This window comes from Diorhabda carinulata, chromosome 6 (genome assembly GCF_026250575.1).
Source record: "Diorhabda carinulata isolate Delta chromosome 6, icDioCari1.1, whole genome shotgun sequence".
Lineage (NCBI taxonomy): Eukaryota > Metazoa > Arthropoda > Insecta > Coleoptera > Chrysomelidae > Diorhabda > Diorhabda carinulata.
In genome coordinates this window covers 2,564,572-2,588,564 of record NC_079465.1, presented here as the reverse complement: position 1 = coordinate 2,588,564, position 23,993 = coordinate 2,564,572, and the positions used below count along the sequence as shown (strand labels likewise).

The following is a 23,993-nucleotide window of genomic DNA, read 5'->3' as shown; positions in this document are numbered from 1 at the left end:
GCGGAATATATTGTGGAATAAACTTATATCTTTAAAAAGTAATAATAGAAAAAGCTTTTAAATTGATGTTTTCTACTGAATAGTAGTCTAAAAATTCCAGAATAATTACTCATATGGTAAAAACTTATATTCTAAAGAGCGTTGGCATCCGTGCGGTTTACAGTGTTGCAGGATTTATTATTGCTAGAATCAGATGTGTTACTATTTTCTGCTGGCCGTTTGTTTAGTTTAGTAAAAACAGAGATGACTTGAAATATACAATCCCAATAAAATCTTATTTCCTATAGAATGGATTTAATATAATGTACACTGACAATACTAATAACTAAAATATCGATGTGACAACGATCTGTCATATGTCATCTACATTCCACGTCTTAAATGATGCAGGGTGTGTATCGCGACCGTGCAAGTCTACACGGTTCAAAATACCGGTTTATGGTGTCTGTTTAAAAACATAACTGAATTTTTTTATTTTTGTCTATTAACACGACTAGATACAATGACAAGAGAAGCAAACTGTGACCATACAGGCGCTACAGACAGCAAACTGTTTAGAAACCGTATGAAAATCGTGTACATATGAATCGTCGACATCGTATATGTGTGAAAAGGGCATTAAGGAGTCCTGTCATCAACGAATGTCTGTTACAAAGTTCTGTATCAAACACATATTTTACTATAATAAAACAAATGTAATTTATTTACCCAAATTAAATTTACATAAAAATTTACAAATTATCGGAAACGATTAAAATATGGTATAATCTTATAATTAAGTGTCTTCTGGCAACACCGCTGTTGAGTTGATTTGTTTGATCGGGATATTTCGGTTAAAATCCCAAAACAATCGGAAATGAATCATTAGTTATTTATACGTTTATTTATTTATTTGTATTATGTCAACTTTCATATATTTCGTTCGGAATAGGCGCTGGAATTGATTTCTTGTTGTTTGAAGTTGCAATAGGGCTTAATTTGGTATAACCTAGATGTTACTATTGCAAATGAGTTTAAATTGTATTTATCATCACTTAAAACAAGTTGTTTTCAAACCATGTGATATATGGAATAATTCAACTTTATCAACTTTACTGTGTTATCTCAGTGAACGTGCGTTGACTGCAATATCATAAAATTATGAATAAACCAATTTAAAATGTTTTTTAAATATGAATTCGATAAATTTCAATGTTATACATGTAAGAAGTAAACAAATATGCAATGCAAAAAAATTCCATCCTTCAAGATAACTGTGAACTATATAATATGTTGAATATTGAAATTGATGCAGTTCAATGCAATTAGTGTGTGGATAAGTTGCAGGAATGATTCCGACAGATATTATTGAATTATTAGAAAAAGCTCTAGAAGAAAAAATTGGTAAGTTTGAGATTCAACAGGACGATGGAAAAGGATCAGGACAGAGTTACTTGGGAGACATGTTGTTTTTAACGTTAAAAAATAAGAACGAAAAATTAAACGTAGTTGTTAAACAAGCATCGAGTACGGTTTCGGAAAATACAAAAGAATTTATGTCGAGCAGTTACCTCAACGAAATTTATTTTTACACTAAGCTGGTACCGAACTACATTGAATTTCAAAAATCTTTCCCGAAAAGTCAACGTTTCGACAACATACCGAAATGTTTGGCAGCATCAACAGAAAAAGGAAACGAAAAACTTGTTTTAGAAAATTTATTAGTTGATAACTACGAGATGTATCCGAGAAATATACCGGTGACAGATGAGATGTACCAGGAGATATTTAAAGTGTACGGAAAATATCACGGGCTTTCTTTAGCATTTAAAAAGTATCAACCAGAGAAGTTTTCAGAGCTGGCTAGTTGTTTTAGTAGCCATTTCAAGAAGTTTTTAGATCACGGTAAGGCAATTATCAACTCTTTGTGTAATTTATGGTAGTTTAACGATATTTTGAGGTTAGAATATATTTCACAACAATTTACGAATATGATTTTTTTTGCAGCTTTAAAAATATCGTAAGGAAAGTTTTCTTTTTATAGGAATATTGAAGAAAGCCATAATTGTCACATGTTGCGAAGTACAAAAACACTTAGAGGCTATAGGTGAAAAAGAACTTGGTAGAAAGTTTGAAAAATATGTTTTAAACGGTCCAAAGCTATTTTCAGACTGTTTATTATACAGAAGTCCATTCTCTGTTATTATACACGGTGACTCTTGGATTAGTAACCTGATGTTTAAGTTCAACGTAAGTTTGGAATTAATGGTTAAGTTTGTGGGTTTTTTTTCTCGTATTACTGCATGAAGAAGTGTCGTTTTCAAATTTGGTTTTGGCAAAAAATTGATTTTCTGTATTTACATTGGACAAAAATGGCTTTTTTAAATCAATTTCGTGTTAATATTTTTATTTCAGAGGGATTTGGACAAAATATGGATTGTTCAATCATAATTTGAACCAAAAATGGTTTCTTTAACTTTAATTTAGTCAAAAATTGTTTATTTGGATATAGTTGGCACAAATTTGGCTTTACCAGATTTCCCTTGGACAAAAATGGTTCTTCCAAACTAAATTTTGGACAAAAATTGCTTGTTCTATTCAAATTTTGTCAAAAAATTACGTTTATCAATTTTTTATAATTAATTTTGGACAAAAATGAATTTATTCATTCAAATTTTGTCAAAAAATAACTTTTTCGCATTTAGTTTGAACCAAAAATGACTTTTCCATACTTAATTTGGGCATTAATTGGCTTTTCCAGATTTCTCTTGGACAAAAATGGCTCGTCCAAATAAAATTTTGGGCAAAAATTTTTTTTCCCATTCAAATTATGTAGAAAAATTACTTTTCTACATTTAATTTAAACCAATAATGACTTTTTAATACTTAATTTAAACAAAAATTGGCTTTTCCAGATTTTAATTTGACAAAAAAGGCTCGTCCAAACCAAATTGTGGCAAAAATTGCTTTTTCTATTAAAATTTTCCCAAAAAATAACATCCACATTCAACTTGAACCAATAATGACTTTTCCAAATTTAATTTCGGCGAAAATTGGCTTTCCCAGATTTTAATTTGACAAAAAAGGCTCCTCCAAACGAAATTTTGGGCAAAAATTGCTTTTTTTATTGAAATTTTCTCAAAAAATAACATCCACATTCAACTTGAACCAATAATGACTTTTCCAAATTTAATTTCGGCGAAAATTGGCTTTTCCGGATTTTAATTTGACAAGAATGACTCGTCCAAACCAATTTTCACTTGGACGGAATTAATTTTGAACGAAGTTAGCATTTTGTAGTCAAATTCTATCAAAAAAGGCTTTCTCAAATAAACGTGGACAAAAAATGGCTTTTCCAAATGCAATTTTGACAAAGAAGGGTTTTCCAAATGTAATTTATATAAAAATGTCATACTTGATTTTGTCAAACTGAAATTCCAATTAATCTTTTCCATACTGATTAAATCAGAAATCATTTTATCCAACTCTACATACATAATATATTAAAAGTAATTTTACTTTATCTTTCATTAGAAAGGGTCTATTAAAAATAAAATTTTTTGATCACGCCTCGTATTAAAACACGATCTAATAATAAAACCGTTGTAGTTACAAATTCTTATTAAACATGAACGATACTAAAACTGATTTCACAAATTATAGAAATCAAAGAAAATTGAAGATATAAAAATGATAGATTTTCAAATGGTAATATGCGGATCACCAGTTTTGGATTTAACCTACATTTTATACTCACGAGCTTCGGCACCAACTTTAGATAAATTAGATCATTTCCTCGCTATATATTATAACAGTGTGAAAAATAACCTTGAACAATACGATTGTGATATAGGAGAATTATTTTCTTTCGAAGATTTAAAACAAGAATGGAAAGAACATCACGCGTTCGGATTTCTGATGAGTCTTGTTATAAGTTTTGATGGAAGCATAGAAAACGAGGTAAGAATCGTAGTTTACTCCTAAAGGCTGAAACTTTTCTAACACGTGACTGATACGTCAACAATCATATGACTCAAATCAAAATGGCAGTAGAAATGAACCTTATGTCTAATATTCATACGGTCGGCATTTGTACCAATTTATGAAATATATTTTCTGGTAGCAGAACTAATTAATATAAACAAAAAAAATTGATTCTTCTTTGTTATTATTCTTTACATATAATTAATAAATTTCACGATTTCGACATAAACGGAAGCGACGGAGACAGAACATTGCCCCTGCTGCCGCGTGAACTGAGTCACGTATCAGACACGATTCAGTATTTATTTTCGTATTTTCCGATTATTTACAGGTGCCTAATATACCGGATATGTTGGATAAATATAACGATGAATATTATATAAAAGACAGTGAGGTTTCTAAAAAATTTGCTACTGATTTAATAAGACATATGTATGACAACGATTTTTTGTGATTAAATAAAATCAATTCTGTTCAAACATAGTTTTTATTATATATACAGAGTGGTTCGTAACAACAAATTTTATAAGGGACTTTTTTGGTTTGTATATATAATACGATCTAAACCGTTTAAACAGTGAGGGAGATAACTACGAGTATGGTTCCAGAAGTACCTGACCCAACAAACGTTGTAATAAGTTTATAGTTTTTCCTTTTTCTAGATAGTCAATGATGGAAAGTTTTTGCCTCCTTTGGAGCCGATTCTCTCTTTTCACTCCATTGTTTTTATTATTTCGGGCAAAACTTCATATTATTATATATTATAATTATGAATTTGTGTTATTAATAATACTAAAAAATCACCCTGTATATAGATCTTCTCTACAGCAATATTATTAGATACAATTTGAGACGCCCTATTTTCTTTAGTATTCAAATATATTAAATTTATATAATGAAATTAAAATATGCAAATACGGACCATCAATTTTATAGATCGTACTCTAAAATATTTATTTAAATATCAATTGTTGTATAATACAAAAACTTATCATTATAATCATCGGTGTAGTGTAATTTTCGTTTAGTATCAGTTCAAATATTAAATGCATTAGCATGGTAAATAAAAATGATGTCCTCACTCTAAAATACTATTATTCAAGATAACCTTCAAATCAAATCTAATATAAATGATTGATATAATCATAAAGGAAACAGTTGATGTTTAGAAATAATAGTGTACAGTGTATTATGGCGGACACAATCCCTAGTGATATCAGAGATATACTAGAACAAGCCGTAGGAGACAGAATAGGAAATTTCGAAATTGTAAATCATGGCGGCAACGCCGTAGGCCAAGGTTACATGGGAGACATCTTGTTTCTAACGTTAAGAAATAAAAATACAGGTAAACAACACCATGTTGTCGTTAAACAAGTATTAAGAAGTTCATCGGAAATTACCAAGGATTTCATGTCGAATAGTTATTACAATGAAATTAATTTTTACACCAAGGTTATACCGATTTATGAGGAATTTCAAAAATCTTACCCAGAAAATCAACGTTTCGGTAACATACCGAAATGTTTGGCAACTACAAAGGAAAGGGGAAAAGAAAAACTCGTTTTGGAAAATTTGAAATTCGATAATTACGAGGTGCATCCGAAAAAAACTCCACTCACAGATGAAATGTACGAAAAAATATTTAAGCTATACGGAAGGTATCATGCACTTTCATTAGCATTTAAACAACACGAAGAAGAAAAATTTTGGCAATTGGCAAATTCTTTCAATAATAATTTTAAGAAGATGATAGAACATGGTACGTATTCATAATTATACGATTATAGATAAAATTGAGATTAAAATATTTTGTCTTCGAATTAATTCAACGTTAAATAACATTGACGAAATTATGGAATTGCTACAGTGTTGCCAAACTTGCGATGCATTTTCTGAAACAAAATTTCTTCTTATCCCTTAAAAGAGTTGTATAAAATGCTATTTTACCAATAAAACTTTATAATATTTGTGATAAAAAGGATAACAAAACAAATTTTTTCTTATCTTATGTAAATAAATATCATTTGTTGATAAAATTTTTAAAACGTGTTCTAAATATACAATTGTTTCGAAAAGCTTCAAATTTAGATAAAAATATTTCAGTAATAAAAAATTTTAGTTCGAAATTCTTCGGATTCGAGTAAGATCTTAAACTATGGCAACATTGGTAAATCCAAAAGTTCACGGCTGCGCAGCTGATTAGAAAAGCTCAAGACTTAAAAGCGAATTTTGCTTTAAATTTCGCTTTTTTATAGGTATAATGGCAAAAGCAATTGTAGGAGCTTGTTACATCTTAAAAATGCACTTTGATACTATAGGTGAACAAGAACTTAGCAAAAAAATTGAGATATATATCAAAAAAGGTCCACAACTATTCATTGACAACATCACATACAAAAGCCCGTTTTCTGTTATCTTACATGGAGACTGTTGGGGTAATAACTTAATGTTTAAATACAACGTAAGTTCAATATGTATTGTTTAATTTATATATTTATATTATAATCCATTTGCTTCTCGTACATAACCCACAAATATCACTTCACTTCATTTTCAATGTTGAGAAGAGTTCGATTTTACAATGTTGCTATACCTACGTTTTCTTCCGTAAAACAACTCATTTTTTTTATCGAGTACAGAATAAAATTTAAAACATTCCAAAAATTTATGAAAATACTACAAATAATAGGTAGAGGTAGCGATAGAATATAATTTCAGTCTACCTCTATTTTAAAATATTTATGAGGTTACTTGTTTTATGTTTGTACGTAAGTATAACTCATGATCTAAGATATTTTAATGGAAAATTCAAAAAGAACAATTTAAAAAGATGAAATACACGCGAATCTCTCAATAGTTTTAAAGGTTTTACGGAGTTCTAATAGAAATCTACAGAATTTCCCAAATTTAATATGGCAACACTGAAATTATCGTCTACAAACTTATTAGTAGTTGTACGGAGCGTATGTCTGTAGCTCGAGGTACAACGTTGCCAAATTTTAAATACATTCCTTTACTGGTAGAGTATTGTAATAAATTCCATCATTGCAAAAGTTGTATAGGGTTTTCATTTACTGTGTTTTCATAAAAGTTTATTTTTTACGTTTCGATTCTGTTTAAACATTACGGTAATAAAGTGAACTTTCATTATTTTGCTTCTCGATGTTCTCTAAAATAGAAGATTAGGGAGACGCATTAATTTAAAACTCCTATTTCAACCATTTTTTTTAATTAAAATCGATGTAAAACGTCAATTTATTAAAATAATATTTTAAAAAATTGTTTTAATTCGATCTTCACGAACTAATCTTAATATATCATGTATTTAAAAATATTAACTAAATAGCTTAAACCCTCAAGAAAACGAGATTAAATTTGGCAACGTAGATGCCTCGAATTACGGTCAAACGTTTTCTTCTTCTTTTTTGTTGTTTTATTAGAAATTTTGATCTAATAAATTCAGCGCCATCTAGTGACACGTGATTTTCGCCTATAAGACTTCGACATATTTTTCGATTATAGGTTAATGCCAGTATTTTATAGGATTCGAAAAAAATCGAGGACATTAAATTACTCGATTTTCAAATGGTCATGTGTGGTTCACCAGTTTTGGATTTAACATATACTTTCTACTCGGGGGCTGCAAAAGCCACCCTGGATAAATTAGATCATTTTCTCACTATATATTACAATAGTTTGAAAGAGACTTACAAAAAATATGAGTGTGATATAGAAAATTTATTTTCTTTCGAAGATTTGAAAAAAGAATGGAGAGAAAATACCGCGTTTGGATATTTAATGGGACTTGTATTGTGGATGAATAAAAATATGGAAGTTCCTGATGTAAGTTTTACGAGTTTGTAAAAAAATTTGATGATGACCAGCAAACATCCGGGTTTTATTTCCTTTATTGATTGCAGAACATAAATTTGTCTGATATTATGGATAAAGTAGAAGACGATAAAATGGAAGAGAAAAGAAAATTAGAAATGTATAATACCGAGGGCTTCAGAAAACGAGGAACAGATTTGACAAGACATTTGTATGAAAACGAATTTTTATAAATTAATACATTTATTTTATAAAAAATAAATAAATAATACAAATTAATATGTGGATTTAAATAAACTTTATGAAGCTAATTATTCATTGGATTCAATTACTAATAACAGATGCAGTTGTTGGTAATAATATTCTGATAATATTCTTTTTTAACTTTCCGTGTACTTAATGATGTAAAAAACAAAATTCAGTTACACGTGATTCAAAATACATATTTAATATTCCCGCCAAGTATTCTCTGCACCATTCGATTATTGCGTCGCTGCCGGTTTTACCAGTTTTTAAAATCATTTAGAAAAACTCCTCTCAAAACATACTGTTTCATCTATCCTAAGACGACAGTTTTATAATATATAATTTTTTTATTAAATTAGTAAGTAAAATTCATGAAGTAATTAAAATTTCATCAAAAATTAGAATTAATCTTATAAAATATATATTAGAGTAAGTAGAAAATTTATAACACCGGCAACGTTACCATTTTTAATAACTAAACTACTTTTTATAACGAAACGCGATTAGAACAGCGTTGCCAATAGTGTCAAATAAACATTTTGTGTATATGTCGACTTAATTTTATTTCTTAGACCTTTTAATGTTTATGCAACTAAAGCTTGTTGATTTTAGGTTTCTTCTCATTTAAAATTAGTTTTTTCTATAATTTTTTAAAGACTGATGAAAATTTAACGTGTCGACTTCTTTTAGTCTTTATCAAAATATGATATTTTTGTGCAGCATGGCAACGATGTAGTTTAACCTTCAGTTCAAAAGACAGAAGTCGTTCGACTTGATTCTATGATTTTATTTTACGTTGTCTCTGAGGGGTAAAATTGTGAATATAAAATTAAACAAATTAAAAGTGTTATAAGTATCTTTTGCGAATGTGTGAAATATTTTTAATGCTCGAGTTTCATAATCTAATATTTTTGCCAATATGTTATAATTTCTGTGTTTATTGATTGTTCCCGGGAAACTTTATTGGAATGTTTTATATAGCAAAGTAAGTGTTCAATATATTTATTAAACGAACTAATTGAAATAAAATTATTAGGTTCGTAAATATTTTTTAATTATAATACTTTAGAGTGAAAGTAAATCATTTATGTTTTGTGTCAATTCGTTTGGTTTCCGTTGTTTACTACCCTTTTTTTGTTTTTTCAAGCTTCCTCATCAGACCAATTGTAATTTTGGACAAATAATGTTTAGTACTTACCTTAAAATTTAATTATCGTATTTTTAAGTTAATTACACATTTAGATAACTTTTAGAACTAGAAAATTTATTAATAAATATATGATATATATTCTGTCTTATACGTTTCAAATGCGCATGCTTTGTTCGAGGTATTGACATTCTTATGCTCTATGGCATATCTAATTTTTCTGTAATATTTGATATCACAGGATAACGTATTTTTAATAAATCGTTTTGATCTTTACATAATGATTTATACTAGAGGCCTTGTTACTTTTTTAACTGAATCTTAACATAAAGTATTCAGAACACGTTCGTAATTAGAAATCTTTGTTCCAAGAACACTCCTGAACGTGTTTTATTAGCAACGCGAACGTACAATTTCAAAATGCGCATGGATCTGATGACAAAGCATGTTCAGAACCTCTACCACGAACAAAGCTATTTTTCAACTTCATATTTATGACAGTTGACATATAGTACTTATCTTTAAATTAATTCTCGAAAGAATGTGGAGTTGGTGGCAAACAAGTTACTTTGTTTATATTATACAGGGTGGCTGAAATAAATTGAATAAAACACGAATAAATAAGTTCCAATTGATTTTATTGATAGAAATATATGTTTTAACAAAATTATTGCTCAACATATTAGGAATTATGATTTTCCGTCTTCTGTTCCATTTTGATCATCCATTTCGATGTGCTGATCCTATAAAAAGTGAAAATTTGTAAATTTTCAAATTCCAAGCTTGGGAAATATTAATTCGTGTAATTAAAAATAGAAATATGAATGGGTACATGAGGAAGGATCCACGAACGAGATTAGGGGTGACAAAAATATCAGATCTACAGGGAGGTTAAAAATTTGGTTATACAATTAAAAATGGAAAATTTTCTTCTTAATTTGACTCACCATTAAACGTTCACTGTTCAGTTTTTCCTTGAAGTTTCGATCAAAGAAATGACACTGAAACGAAAAAAAAAAATCTGCATACGAGGGATATTCGGAATTTGAAAATTACAATTATACATATAAAGTATTGTTACGAACGCGTCTCCATCCTGGAGCCGGTCCTGCCTAGATGTAGTGGAATTATAAAATTGTGAGAATTGAGAAAATAGTTTTACCTTGTAACAAATGAAAACTATTAGACCTAATAGCAAAATACCAACAACTGACGCCACAATGTAAACCCATAAGGGTATGTATGTTGTATGGGCATTCAATAACAATGTTGTGGCTGTGGCTTCAATTCTAAAAACAAAAAATAAAATCGAAAACAATCAAAACATTGCCAAATACGTACTCGTAGGAAAAAATTTACAGTTCATAAAAAATTACATACGACAATATCGTTTTTAAAATAAAAATTTCTCAAATAATTTGTACCATCGCGCAGGAAATAACTTTTCATACATTATCCTTTCAATTAGCTAACAATCATCCTTTAATTGCGAATTCACGTGTTTTCCAAAAATATAATTATACGACCGAACATTTTGTTTCGACCTGTATTCAGGAAATAAATCCAATCCAGCGTTCGAGCGGTTCCGCGTTGTAATCGGATATGTTCGGTGCAGTCAGCTGCTGTGAAAGAAGCAATGTCAGTCATCTAAACGTCGGCGTTGCCAAATTTAATCTTCGAAAATCTTGGCATTTTATCAATTTTTGTTAAACAAATTGAGTCACGGAAACGGATACGTTCAAAAGTTGCGCCTCAAAATATTAAATTCTGTAATCATCCATAGTTTTGGTTTAGTTTAAATATTTATAAAAATATTGAAATTGAATTGAAACGTGTTGAATCTCGAGATTGAAAAATTGATATTTAACTGAAATTAGTTTTTTTACTAAAATACAGGGTGTTTTATTTAAAAATTTGGAATAATTGTTTACTTTGAAAACTATTTGACATACAAGATGGTTAACATATAATACGTTACAAACGGACATACAAGATGGCTGACTTATAAAACGTTACAAATGACATACAAGATGGCGGATATAGGTTCTAAATTAGTCGTATTTTTGCTTATTCACACATTAACTAAATATAAAACGATTAACAAATTGGTGAGAATGAAAGATGAAGAAAATGATGAATGAGATGAAATTGGAATAACTTACCGTGTTCCGTTGTAAAGAAAAGCCGAAGAAACGAAGGCGAGGATATTTTTATCTGCCGATTGAGTTTTGAAAAATTCAGCTGGAATAATTATTGAAACAATTAACATTGTAACATATAGAGAGACAGTTAATTATTTACCTAAAATTTTAGTGTTGGTTTTAATTTTCAAAGTGTATTTGGCAGTCTCTGTAGATTTGTACAAATAATCACCGTCACAAAATAATTCTAAACAGTTAACGTCTTTCTCGTAACAATCAAAGTAAACGGTTTTATTTGACGACGACCTCACCACCGAAGTCATTTCGTAATTTTTCTCGTTATTTACAACGTTGCTATTTAAAGTACAAGGTAGTTCAAGTCCTCTCAAAATTTGCTACAAATCAAACAAAACAATTGCCATTTGTTAGTAGATGGGAGAAGGAAGTTTAGTTGCAACAATTGGCAACGTTGCGAACCATATAATCGCTTATAGTCTGGTAAAAAAATTAAAATTAAAACTAAATACTGAAAAACACTATTTCGATTGTATCCAATAATGATTTTGGTCTAAAAACAATTTTCCTGAAGTCGAAAATCGAAAAAAAATTTGCACATTACACAGGGACTTACTATAATTATTTATATAATCAAATTTAATAATAAAAATTATTCATATATACCTTAGCTTCGACAAAACGAAACAAATCAATATTTGCAAATTTCTTTTGCGGTACTAACAAATAAACATCCGCTTTTACCGGGGACGGACCAAAATTTCCTAAAGTGAATGTATGAAGAATATCAATATCAGCGTCATCCGTGGAACTAATATCGTAATTTTCGTAATTTTCAGGATCCGATTTCCTAAATGATGAAAACACTTGTAATTTTGTAATGTTTAAAATTGTTCGAATTTAGATAGACATCGAATCGTCACCGTATGTCAAAATTGTAAGTAAAAGTTTCGGAATAAAGAACTGAAAACCACTCACCCTTCAATATAAGGTGAATTCAATGTTGTAACCAATAAAATTAAAGTTTCTTCGTTATCCATATTATCACCTAAACACGTTAATTTGAAAGTCGTATTTACAGTGTCGATATCTAGTTGTATAGGTGAAACGTCAAAAATTACCTGAAAAATTGTTTCTTTCAAAAAAAAAATCGAATCGTATTATTTTACATTTTGACTTTCCCTGTATTAAATTAACGCAATAATGAATGTTACACACATCAAATACTAGAAATATAAAAAAAATCGTATTATTTTTTGTTAAACTGAAATATACAGTATGGAAACTAATACGGAAACTATAATAATAAATTTTTAATAAAGCTGTATATATACAAGGTGTAAAATAGTACCAAAAGTAATTTCTTGTATGAAATTATGATTAATCTTTCCTATAAGAAAATTTCCTCTACCTACCCCATTCAGATATACTGCCAATTAAAAACGGTAAGTGAAATTCTTTTTTGCAGAACCGATACATTTGGTAACGCTTGTTATTAGTAAACACCCTGTATACATATGTATTGACAATAATGAAAATAATGTTAATATAGTGGGAAACCACAAAATAGAACAATTAATTAATTCAATGTACATTTTGTAACATGGAAACACCTTTTGAATGACATTTACAACCCTCCAATTCTATTGGAGGGGAATTTGGACTTGAGATACGAAAATATCGAATTCAAATCGTTAGAAGGGGATGAAAACATTGTAGTTTATCTTATTTTAGGTTAATTACGTTTATAAATTGGAATGTAGAATCCACACACCCCTACAGAAACCCCCTAGCAAAAACAATACTATAGATATACCTCTTTTTCAGTTGAATTGAATAATGTAGCAGCGAATGAGCATATAAAAGTTGAATTTTCATGTTTGCATCTTCTACCATCCATTAATTGAATATTGTCTGGTGCAGTTATGAATATTTGACATTGATATCCAGGTTCTCCCGCATTTTCTGCGTATATTTTCACCGTTATTGTTTTAGTTAGTCCAACTATTATGTTGTTTCTATAATTTAAAAAAATAAAACTTCAATATTTACGTAACAATTCATTTATACACCGCATTTTACGTTGCCACCCGCATAAAAGCCTTTTAACATGGTACAAGGTAACGTTCAATAAATTACAAAATATTGCATCATGGCTGCCATTAACAAAAACTTCATTAGTAAAAGTAAACAAATTCCTAACCTAAAATTTTGTTCAATATTTTTTGACCGGTTAAAAAATGAAAATAACAAAACTACGTTCAGTGGCCTTGCTCTTGGGGCCTATGTACAAGTTGATCTTGCATGAAACAATCAGTTGACTTCATCTGCGCATGCTTTTCATTGCACGTTGTATCCCATTATGTTAAACGGCCTTAATAAAGTATTAGTATGCAAAAATACTATATTCCGCATCTTTTAAACTAGATTTTTTACTTTATAGTTTTGAAAATAGCTTAAAAAAATCACAAGTTCACAATTCTAAATCAAATCACAAAATTAAATTGACAGCTTTGATTACTTGAAAAGTTTCATTAGCTACGCAGGTCTAATTATCAAGTACAACATAGCCTACTAATTTAAAAATTCAAATTCACCTCGATAATTCCCCGACTTGAATATTGTTATAATATAATTTTTCAATATTAAATCATCACAAAAAAATTGTATATTATACAATTCTAGTACTTTTTTCCTTGTATAATAAATAACTATTATTAGATTAATCGAAAGATTATTAAATGTGTTTTTAATTTCGGCTTATTAGGCTTTTTAATAATTATTCATTTACTCACCTCAATTAAACAACAATAAACCCACATTTGGAATAATTAAAAACTAATTTTCGAAGCATAGACCACGGTATATAATGTACCATAAACTGGACGGAAAGTTTTTTTCTTTCACGAGATTAATACGCACTTATTACAATCTATGTTACCAACTAATAAATTTATAATTTTCAATCACTATAATTCTTGAAAAAAAAAATAAATAAAATAACAACTTCAACGTTAATTTGCATATAACGTAAACAGTACTCTCTGCTGTTATTCTTGCAACTGTTTTTTGCAGTGATTGGACGACATATTCAGTCTACTATGTTCGTTACCGCTTATGTAAGTGAGAGAGGAAATTATAAAATCCAAGAATTAGACGAAGAGGGAAACTAATCGTTTAAATCGATTTAAGTCCTGATTATAAGTATTGATTTTTTGTTAGTCGTTAGATCAATTGCGGTGTTGTCAGGTGTTTGAATTTGTCGGATACAATTTATTGTATTTGTTTAACTAAGAACAAAATTGATACTTACGTATTTGTTTTTACCTCAATCATAATTTGAGTTTGACAAATATCATCGGTTCCGCATCCGTGAGAATAAGGAATATTTTTATCTAATACAAAAGTACCTGCTGCATGAATGCTATCATTGAGAATTTTCGTTTCTAATGAAAATATGAGAGGATTTATGTCAGATTGCTGTAATGAAAATTTGAAAAATGAACTATTAACAAATTGTCGTTATCCCTCAAATTTCGCGTATACATATATAATGAAGCTTACCATTAATTTAACATCTCGTTGTTTACATAACATTACTTCTGGCAACACCGTAACATTTTCAACGTGAAGTTTGGGTCCCTCAACGCGATAATCCATATCGAGTTTGAATTGGAAATTAATCGATTTAATTTTACTCAATTTACTTCTCGATTTGTAATTTACGCAATACTTGATTGTGATTTGATTGCTGAGTGAGGATACGGAAGATTCATTCGATTGTAAAATCGTTCGGAAATCTATAACTGATTTTGTAGGGATGAATAAAACGTGACCGCTCTTAAAAGCTCCTACTGCTAGATCTGTAAATAACGACACGTAAAACAAAATGTCTGAAACATTTGTTAAACAACCAACGTTTATCAGTACTAAGCCTAAATATGCAAGTTTTGAGTTTCAAAAAAAAATAATTGAGCTTCAAGTTATTTTGTAACCATTACACAAATTAACACGCGCACCTTCAGATTCGACGAGTATTAAGCCGGGTCTCCACTGAAAAACTGACAACTAACCTATGGTTACGAATTTTATATTGTCCACGTCAGTTACTCGACGAAAAACTGGTCATTTCAACCTATTCTGTTAACAAATAGTCGATTTAAGACGTAAAAAATGAGAAGGAATTGAGTTAATGTTTAAAAGAGATAATCAATTTTCCATAAGTGGAGAACCAGCTTATAAAGTTATTTGACCTTCGTATTGTATTTTACTAACCGTCTTAAAAACATACGCATTCGATTTGGCCCGCGTCTATATAAATTTAAATTATAGTTCAGTAAAATTGCGTTTTACTTTTAGCTAATTAAGTTAATTCTATAATAATAAATTCGACATTATTATTTGAGAAGATTTTAGAAAATATAATATTTTAGTATAAAATTTGACCTTTCCACGTAGAGAAAACTTATGAAAAATAATTAGAAGTGCGCACATCATAAATGAAATTTAAGAATTGATATTATCAATTAATATTTTGTTAAATTTGACTAGACTATCAAAATTCCATTAATTGAGTATTAGTTAGCCAACGTTGCCAGTTTTAAATATATTTCCAACTCTCTATCGTTTCTAATGAATCTGGGAGGTGCTCAATTGAACTAATTTTTCTGGAATATTTCTTAAAATAGAATTCCAAATATATTTTGTCGTTTATTTACTACTTACCATTGTGACCATTACCATCAACATCATTTCCTCTTGATAATCCAATTCCAAAACCTTTGATTGGATAATGATTTCCTGGAAAATCAGATGGTACCAATCTTTGACTATAAGTGGTTCTTATACCTTCGCTTGAACCCATAAATATATAAACAACACCTCTACCATCGTTTTCGAAAGGTGCAGATATAGCAACATCTATTCAAACGCATTAATTTATTTAATAAATGAAATCAATTGCACTTATTTCCATATTTTCCTTACCGTTAAATTTATCCAGGTCTATATCACCAAGTGCTGCTATACTAGACCCAAATCTAGAACCCTTTTTACCTTTACCAAAAAGTTTGGCAGTCGTGCTCAAAGCCTGAATGTAATATAAGACAAAAACGAAATAATTCAGTGAATGAAATGAAAAATACGATGGATAAAAACGAAATTGAAATCCATAGATTGGTACTTACGTTTTTGTAGAAATATACGCATCCTTCATCAAAAGAATTACCAGCTGCAGTTGGGGCACCTATAAACAAATCATCTGAACCGTCGTTATTAACATCTTGAGCTAAAACTACCGATCCGAAATAAGCACCCATTTCTTCTCCAGTGAAACTATTTGTTTCTTTAGAATTGTGAAAAAATTTCACCTAAAATACCGGCAATTATTCTTAAAAACAAACAAAATACTTGAGTAATTTTGGAAGTCCCCTGGTAACATAATATAGCACGTAGTTGTCTTCCGAAAAGATTTCATCAGGAAATAGACTTATCTATTTACTAACAGATGGCGCAACGAGGTATAACAGTATTCTTTCACGACAAATGAATTTTTCTAGTTACTAACAGGTGGAGCTACGATATATTACAGTGCTCTTCCAAATCGATCTATGAAGACGTTGCTATTTCTTAACAGATGGAACCACGATGGGTGCAATTTTATTCTAAAATGATCTGATCGAGAATTTTTTTATTAACTAAGAGATAGAGATGTTACACTACTCTTCGATATCGATCTGATCAATGTTTCTATTTACTAACAGATATTGCAGTGATTTTTATCTATATACAGGGTATCCAATTGAAGTGGTTAACTGCCTGAATTGTATTGATATTTGGACAACGTGAATTATTTGGAAATTTAACTATTGTATTCGTTTGAAAGTAATAAATGCAGCTGTAAATTACATAAAAGGCTATTATTCACTCACTTTTCCTAATAAATGTTCGGCTCTAGGTGCTCCTGCATACATAATTGGTTGGTTTCGAACATACGCATAACCAACATTATAACCTAAAATATAGTTGTAAAATAACATTTTACAATATATCAGTCTGCATCAAATTTGAATGAAAATTAGTGAATTTGCAATTTTCAAAATAATAAAAATAACTCATAATAGTGAATTTTCTAAATGTTTTTAATTTTTTTGTAAATAGTTTTGAAGTTTGCCTTTTTATACGACTTTGGTCAGTATCAAGCAATCTGGATTTCGAAACAATCAAAATTTTCCATCTTTAATTGTCAAGTAATTTTGAAACAACCTGTATATAATCTAGTATCAAAATTTCATTGACGTTTTCGTAAGTTTGGACATCGGTTTAGTGGGAATGGAAATTTTTTTCGAAATACTACGACCATAATTAAAGATTTCGGTATTTTAACTCACAATAGTATACAGGGGATGTTACGAAAAACATTTCTCAAATTAAACCATTTTTAATGTCGAAAATAATTTTAGAATTGAAATTTTCATTGATAAACTGAGATTTATAAACAAAATCATATATGATAATTGAAAAAATCACTAAAGAAACAAGATTTTCACACTTAAAATGTCAAGTAACTTTCAAACGACCTGTATATAATCTAGTATCAAAATTTCATTGACGTTTTCGTAAGTTTGGACATCGGTTTAGTGGGAATGGAAATTTTTTTCGAAATTCTACGACCATAATTAAAGATTTCGGTATTTTAACTCACAATAGTATACAGGGGATGTTACGAAAAACATTTCTCAAATTAAACCATTTTTAATGGCGAAAATTACTTTAGAATTGAAGTTTTTATTGATAAGCTGAGATTTGTAAACAAAATCATATACGATGGTTGAAAAAATCACTAAGGAAACAAGATTTTCCCACTTAGAATGTCAAGTAACTTTCAAACGACCTGTATATAAACTAGTATCGAAATTTCATTCATGTTTTCGTAATTTTAGACATCGGTTTAGTAGGAATGGAATTTTTTTTCGAAATTCTACGATCATAATTAAAGATTTCGGTATTTTAACTCACAATAGTATACAGGGGATGTTACGAAAAACATTTCTCTAATTAAACCATTTTTAATGGCGAAAATTACTTTAGAATTGAACTTTTTATTGATAAGCTGAGATTTGTAAACAAAATCATATACGATGGTTGAAAAAATCACTAAGGAAACAAGATTTTCCCACTTAGAATGTCAAGTAACTTTCAAACGACCTGTATATAAACTAGTATCGAAATTTCATTCATGTTTTCGTAATTTTAGACATCGGTTTAGTAGGAATGGAATTTTTTTTCGAAATTCTACGATCATAATTAAAGATTTCGATATTTTTACTTAAAATAGTATACAGGGGATGTTACGAAAAACATTTCTCAAATTAAACCATTTCAAATGACGAAAATAACTTTGGAATTGAAGTTTTTAATTGGAAAACTGTTATTAATAAACAAAATCATACAAAATAATTTGAAAAATCAAAACAGAAACAAGATTTTACAACTGAAAATGTTGAGTAATTATGAAACAACCTGTATATAATCTAGTATAATGAAATCATTCAAAATATATTGCAAACTGCATGCCCAGTTTGCATTAAAGTTTGCCCATTTATTCAACGTGGTAAATATGTTAAAATAAAACAATTTAAATAAAAAATACGATAAAAAAGGAAGTTCCAAGGATATTATACATGATTTTATAGTACAACAAACTAACTCACCCATATAATTATAAATTTCGGCCACGGACGGATTCTCCTTTTTGGGTATAAAATAATGTGATTGTGAATAAATAAGAGATTGAATAACCAAAGCACCGTTCCAATTTTTAATACCTGTTGCTCCCATAATTAACGTCGTACTATTCTATAATTGTATAAATAAATCAATAATATTTTTAAAAAAAGTAAACATTGTGTAGATTTAACGGAAATTTACTTGACAAAAGTAGCAAATATACTTTTATGATTATGAATATTAATTTAAACACCTTCCCTAAATTTCCCTACTACTTTCAAAGTCCGGCAACGTTGTTCGAATTTATAATCATGTGTGCCGTATGACGTAAACGTTTGTTAAAACGGCGCGAATATATTCGAGATCTAAAAGATGCCTCAGAAGTTTATTTAGTATTGTTCTTTATGCTTAAAAAAATGATAAAAACTTTCCACTCACTTTATAACTGATAGCGATGCCTGCTTCTCCAAACGCATTATCATAATAATATTCATTATATCCGAAGCCGATTACATCTAAAAATAAAAACGTTCTGACATATTTGAAAACATATTCATTTACAAAAAGAGTAGCGGGGGTATATTTTTTATACAATTTCCGGAAACTATGATTGGGTATTTTGATCTGAAAGTAATCCGAAATGATTGACGTAATCGGACCATAGATATAATAATATTAAGACTCATAGAAATAGGATCTCGGCTGCATTATTTACACTATTAATTATTCACGTAGTTCTTAGAAATGTTATTCGGTGTCTTCCAGGGGCGTACTTAATTTTTTTAAAAAGTTTATTTATACATTTTAAAGCAAAAACTTGTCAAGTTTTAATGTTATTCGGTGTTTTACAGGGGCGTACTGAAACTTTTAAAAAAGTTAATGATGCATTTTAAAGAAAAAACTTACTTTCTTTTTTTAGAGGGCTTAACTCAATTCCTCTGATTCCCGTTAGGGACGAATTTGTGTGGAGGAAACAAGAACCTCTCAAATAATAATTAGTGTTGGTACTGGTGCCTGCTTTACTAACTTTTCTTGGAGCACAAGCCTTAAAAAATTGCCAACTCTAAGTTTTAAATCTAGTTCTCAATTTTAGTGATAAATGTCAATAAAGTATGTGTGAAACAACTAAATTCCGATCGAAAATATAAGTTACTTACAACAAATTGCTTTCCAATCTCATCCTCCCCGTCAATCGCGACACCAAAAAAATTACCATTAAATGTTCCGTTGTTGTCTAAAAATATTTAACGGAAATTTACACCACTTGGCAACGCTGTTATAACCAAAAATATTCAAACCGACAAAAAATCGTCGTCATAATAAACGTGGAATGTATGAAGTTTCGTTCAAGATTAAATTATTTATTCATATCATATCATAAATTAATTATTCATATCATCGTACAACGAGCATTTCGATGTGTTTTGTAGGTTATGAATAGATACCGCACAAATTAATAATACAAGTTCACTTTTAAGTTCCATCTCTAGCTTAATACGGCACTGTACGAATATGTTGATTACTTGAAGATACAATAAAATATCCAATTCTTAATAAATTAACACAAAAGCACTAATTAGTACTAAATTTCACTAAATTTAAATTACGAAAATCAGTATCGCGAACATATCCAACGATTAGATCAGAATTTGTAATTATGGTTGATATTTCTATGTGAAGCAGCTATCTCTCTTTATTATTTAGTCGTACACCATTGGTTATCTCTGTTCTTAGGAACCACTTGAACGTTTTGATGCAACATTGCCAGGTGTTCTAGTTTGTTTTAACTATATTACGAAATGTGATGAATTCGTATGAAAAGAAAAAAATTATGACTAGTTATAATAATTTCATCCAGTTTTTAATAATTTTTCTTACAAATATTATTAATAAATTTGCCTATTTATAGTTGCTTCGTTATAATATAGCAAATTTAAATATATTATAATTGCCTCTTGCTGGAGCTCGAATAAACATGGCAATTCTGTATTACAGTATACTCTGAATGAGTTCTAGAAATCCACCTCACGTGATTTTGGCAGTGAATCACGAAACTATACAAAATTTTAAAATTACAGAAAACAATAACAATGAAAGTATTAATATAATGACATTTCTTTTATTTGAATACGAACCTCATGTCTCGAATATCAAAATTATTGAATGTAAAGTTTGGGTCGTTCGTGGTTTTTCGTGTCACGATCGTTATATTAATTTAGGAACATTTTAAGTAGTTGGTAGAATTGCCAACGTCATTTGATCAAGTGCAACGGTCTGTATTATATGCAATTGTTTTGTTTATTTTGAAATTAACAGATAATATAAACCCCGGATTAGGAAAGTAGTAAATAATTTCTTTTTATTTGTTTAAATATTTCTTATTACATTATTAAAAATAGTTTATTACTCTTAAAAAGTTCGTACTTACCGATTGTAGTGCTATATTTAGTACACCCCTCATTCGATAAAACGTCACATGAAAATATACTACCTCCGGTTTGTTGACTTTGTTTCGGAGATCCTACTATAACTCTGAAAATAATTACCCATTTGAATTCAAACGGAATTTTTTTTCTAGAGGCATTGGAAAACTTCTATACTACTACAAATGTCTCAATATTTTTGGTTATTTGACAATAAATTTTTTATTTATAGCCATTAGGGAGTTAAGTAAACAAAATCCTTATAATAGAAACCTAACCTATATCGCTACTGTTGTAGGTAATGTATTATAATTATAATAACTTGTATAAAATAACATAAAAACATTGAAAGACAACACAATCAATTAAATCTATTGTTTAGAATTCAAAAACCGAGAATTTTATTGACTATTACTGCGTTTGGAATTCCCTCAGTAAAACACCAAGTGATAAATGTTGGGTAAAAACTCAAAATCACATAACTGAAGCTAGTATTTTGAGAAATGAGAAGTAATTACGAAATTTGAACAATTTTCAGTTCAAAATGAAGTTTTAGACAATTTTCTCGACCCCATCATGTAACTACATTTGGAAGTTCCCCTGTAGCACACAAAGATTTGGATAAGACTATAAAAACTGAAGATAATATTTTAGGAGCTGTAGAAAAGGTTAAAACTAGAATAATTTTCGATAAAAAATGAAGTTTGACGTCTATTTTTAGTAGATTTATCCATAGTAGAGCTCCTCACCAAATAATATATGTAGAATAACATAAAAACATTTTCAATTAACCTAAAATATAATTTCAAACCCAAAGTTCGACAATTTAATGGTAAATACGTTTGGGAGTCCACCTGTAACCAACACACAAAGTTTTTTTCCTCAAAATTTATTTACTGAACACACTTATTACACTACCACTGCACCAACACTGTCTAACGCGGGTTTTAATATCATGTTATCGTCTCGATAGATCGAAAGAAAACTGAAACTTATTAACCTAACCTACCTATATATACTTAATTTTCCCACCAATCAACTTCTTCCCGCGGGAAGATCACTTCGGCGGGAAATTTCGTAGCCAATAAACTATGAAGTAAACTGTAAAGAGTAAGCTCTTTGTTCTTATTCAAACGAATGTTGAATAATCATAATATGAAATACATTTTTATAAAATAGAAATGATCGTTCTTCAATTCAATGAAAATGTTCATTGTTTATTTTTTATTTATTCACTTTTGATGGTATTTTTTATAATACTTACATAGGTTTTGTTCCTCTTTGTAATAATAGAGAATATCCAAAATAAGAAGGATCTTTTCTATCATTTTCATTTACTTGAATATATGCTACTTTATTAAGGTCAAAATTAACAGCTCTTACACTACACCCACATATATATAACGTTAATAATATACATCTACGAACGTTCATCATTTCTATCGGAGAGAAAAAAATAATTGTTCTTGATTATACTTGATGCCCGATATTGGCGGATGTATCATCAACTCTCCAGCTAATATTAAATCACAGGAAATTGATAAGAATTTGTTTATTCAATGTGTAAAACAGAAAAACCATTATTTGTTCACTTCATCCATCACAGTGTCGTATAGATCTTATTTTAGATCGAGAATTTAGAATTTAATTTAGGTAATTAAAATAAAAAATCTACGGCACTGGTTAGGTTACTAATAAATGAGTGATGATATTTATTGACGTTGATTGTGCTAATTCATTTAGTTGGTAAGATATACAAAATTCGATTTTACTAATATTGTTACATTTCTTTGAGGAGTTCAATTATATGCAGTGGGCTAAATAAGGCTCCTGTCGTGTGGTCTCGCGAATGTAAGCAAAACAGACTAGACTTGCATTTGCTTGCGTTGTATTTCCAATCGAATTGACTAATTTTTCGCTTCTATGCTAAAAAATATTTATTGGTCGAAAAACTTATTTAAATATTTATTTGATATTAATTACCGTAACCCATATTTAAAACTTTAAGAAATTAAAGATTGGTTCAGTTTAGTTACATTCAGCAACACAGCGCATGCGCGTCGTTCTTTTCTACAGGCGTCTGTAGAAGCTTGTGAAAAAAACTCGAGGCACTAACGTGCTTTATGTGTGACAATAGGGTGGAGTAGAGCAATACTAGTAATCTGTCTAATTGGGAATGTCTTCATAAATTATTTTTTTAAAGTTTTTGATTATGTATTTGAGAATATAAATGACTATTTTATGAGCGTTATTACGAGAAGAACAGATGTTAAATCGGTCGAGTCTGGATTAAACATGGCGTCCACTCTGTCTCTATCAATCCACTGTAGTTTCCTGTAACATACTCAGTCATCTACTATTCGAGGAAATTCCGAAGTGGGTGACATCTGTTAATTTTCTTTCAAACTTTAATAGAGATGAGCAATAAAGCCAAAATACTAAGTTTGTTGTTTTAAAAATAATAGAAAATGTTTAAAATTTTGGACACGTATTTTC

General features: G+C 29.2%; 2 protein-coding genes across 5 annotated transcripts; one reads left to right on the top strand and one right to left on the bottom strand.

Moving 5' to 3' along the window:
* The first annotated feature begins 886 nt into the window (after nucleotides 1-886).
* On the top strand, nucleotides 887-13,327 carry LOC130895665 (uncharacterized). Of its 4 annotated transcripts, XR_009059485.1 has the most exons (6): nucleotides 4,295-5,725; nucleotides 6,222-6,427; nucleotides 7,510-7,809; nucleotides 7,887-9,028; nucleotides 12,186-12,283; nucleotides 13,174-13,309. XR_009059485.1 is itself a non-coding variant. In XM_057803103.1 (4 exons), exons 1-4 carry the CDS (start codon nucleotides 1,329-1,331, stop codon nucleotides 4,415-4,417), a joined length of 1,182 nt encoding a protein of 393 aa, XP_057659086.1. In that variant the 5' UTR covers nucleotides 887-1,328; the 3' UTR covers nucleotides 4,418-4,442. The 4 variants fall into 4 exon arrangements, 2 of the variants coding, with proteins under 2 accessions (XP_057659086.1, XP_057659087.1); XR_009059484.1 differs by lacking the exon at nucleotides 12,186-12,283 and having other exon boundaries at nucleotides 4,882-5,725; nucleotides 13,174-13,327; XM_057803103.1 differs by lacking the exons at nucleotides 6,222-6,427; nucleotides 7,510-7,809; nucleotides 7,887-9,028; nucleotides 12,186-12,283; nucleotides 13,174-13,309 and adding exons at nucleotides 887-1,884; nucleotides 2,024-2,229; nucleotides 3,643-3,939 and having other exon boundaries at nucleotides 4,295-4,442.
* LOC130895664 (integrin alpha-PS5-like) lies at nucleotides 9,812-23,011 on the bottom strand. Its single transcript, XM_057803102.1, has 20 exons — nucleotides 22,762-23,011; nucleotides 21,503-21,606; nucleotides 20,232-20,308; nucleotides 19,981-20,119; nucleotides 19,513-19,589; nucleotides 19,059-19,203; nucleotides 17,277-17,359; nucleotides 16,533-16,715; nucleotides 16,333-16,435; nucleotides 16,072-16,266; nucleotides 14,911-15,209; nucleotides 14,660-14,826; nucleotides 13,163-13,364; nucleotides 12,325-12,467; nucleotides 12,013-12,196; nucleotides 11,492-11,726; nucleotides 11,353-11,431; nucleotides 10,353-10,479; nucleotides 10,138-10,191; nucleotides 9,812-9,933 (listed from the first exon to the last, which is right to left on the bottom strand). Exons 1-20 carry the CDS (start codon nucleotides 22,932-22,934, stop codon nucleotides 9,880-9,882), a joined length of 2,823 nt encoding a protein of 940 aa, XP_057659085.1. The 5' UTR covers nucleotides 22,935-23,011; the 3' UTR covers nucleotides 9,812-9,879.
* Between the last annotated feature and the right edge of the window lie 982 nt (nucleotides 23,012-23,993).

Bases quoted from the DNA above. Each gene is read 5' to 3' on its own strand.
- LOC130895664 (XM_057803102.1), bottom strand. From the start codon at position 22,934: ATGATGAACGTTCGTAGATGTATATTATTAACGTTATATATATGTGGG. The intron at 20,309-21,502 runs GTAAGTACGAAC...AAATATTTTTAG, and splicing joins TAAATATAGCACTACAATCG to ACAACAACGGAACATTTAAT. The intron at 16,267-16,332 runs GTAAGGAAAATA...GCGTTTGAATAG, and splicing joins AGACCTGGATAAATTTAACG to ATGTTGCTATATCTGCACCT.
- LOC130895665 (XM_057803103.1), top strand. From the start codon at position 1,329: ATGATTCCGACAGATATTATTGAATTATTAGAAAAAGCTCTAGAAGAA. The intron at 1,885-2,023 runs GTAAGGCAATTA...TTCTTTTTATAG, and splicing joins CAAGAAGTTTTTAGATCACG to GAATATTGAAGAAAGCCATA. The intron at 2,230-3,642 runs GTAAGTTTGGAA...CACAAATTATAG, and splicing joins ACCTGATGTTTAAGTTCAAC to AAATCAAAGAAAATTGAAGA.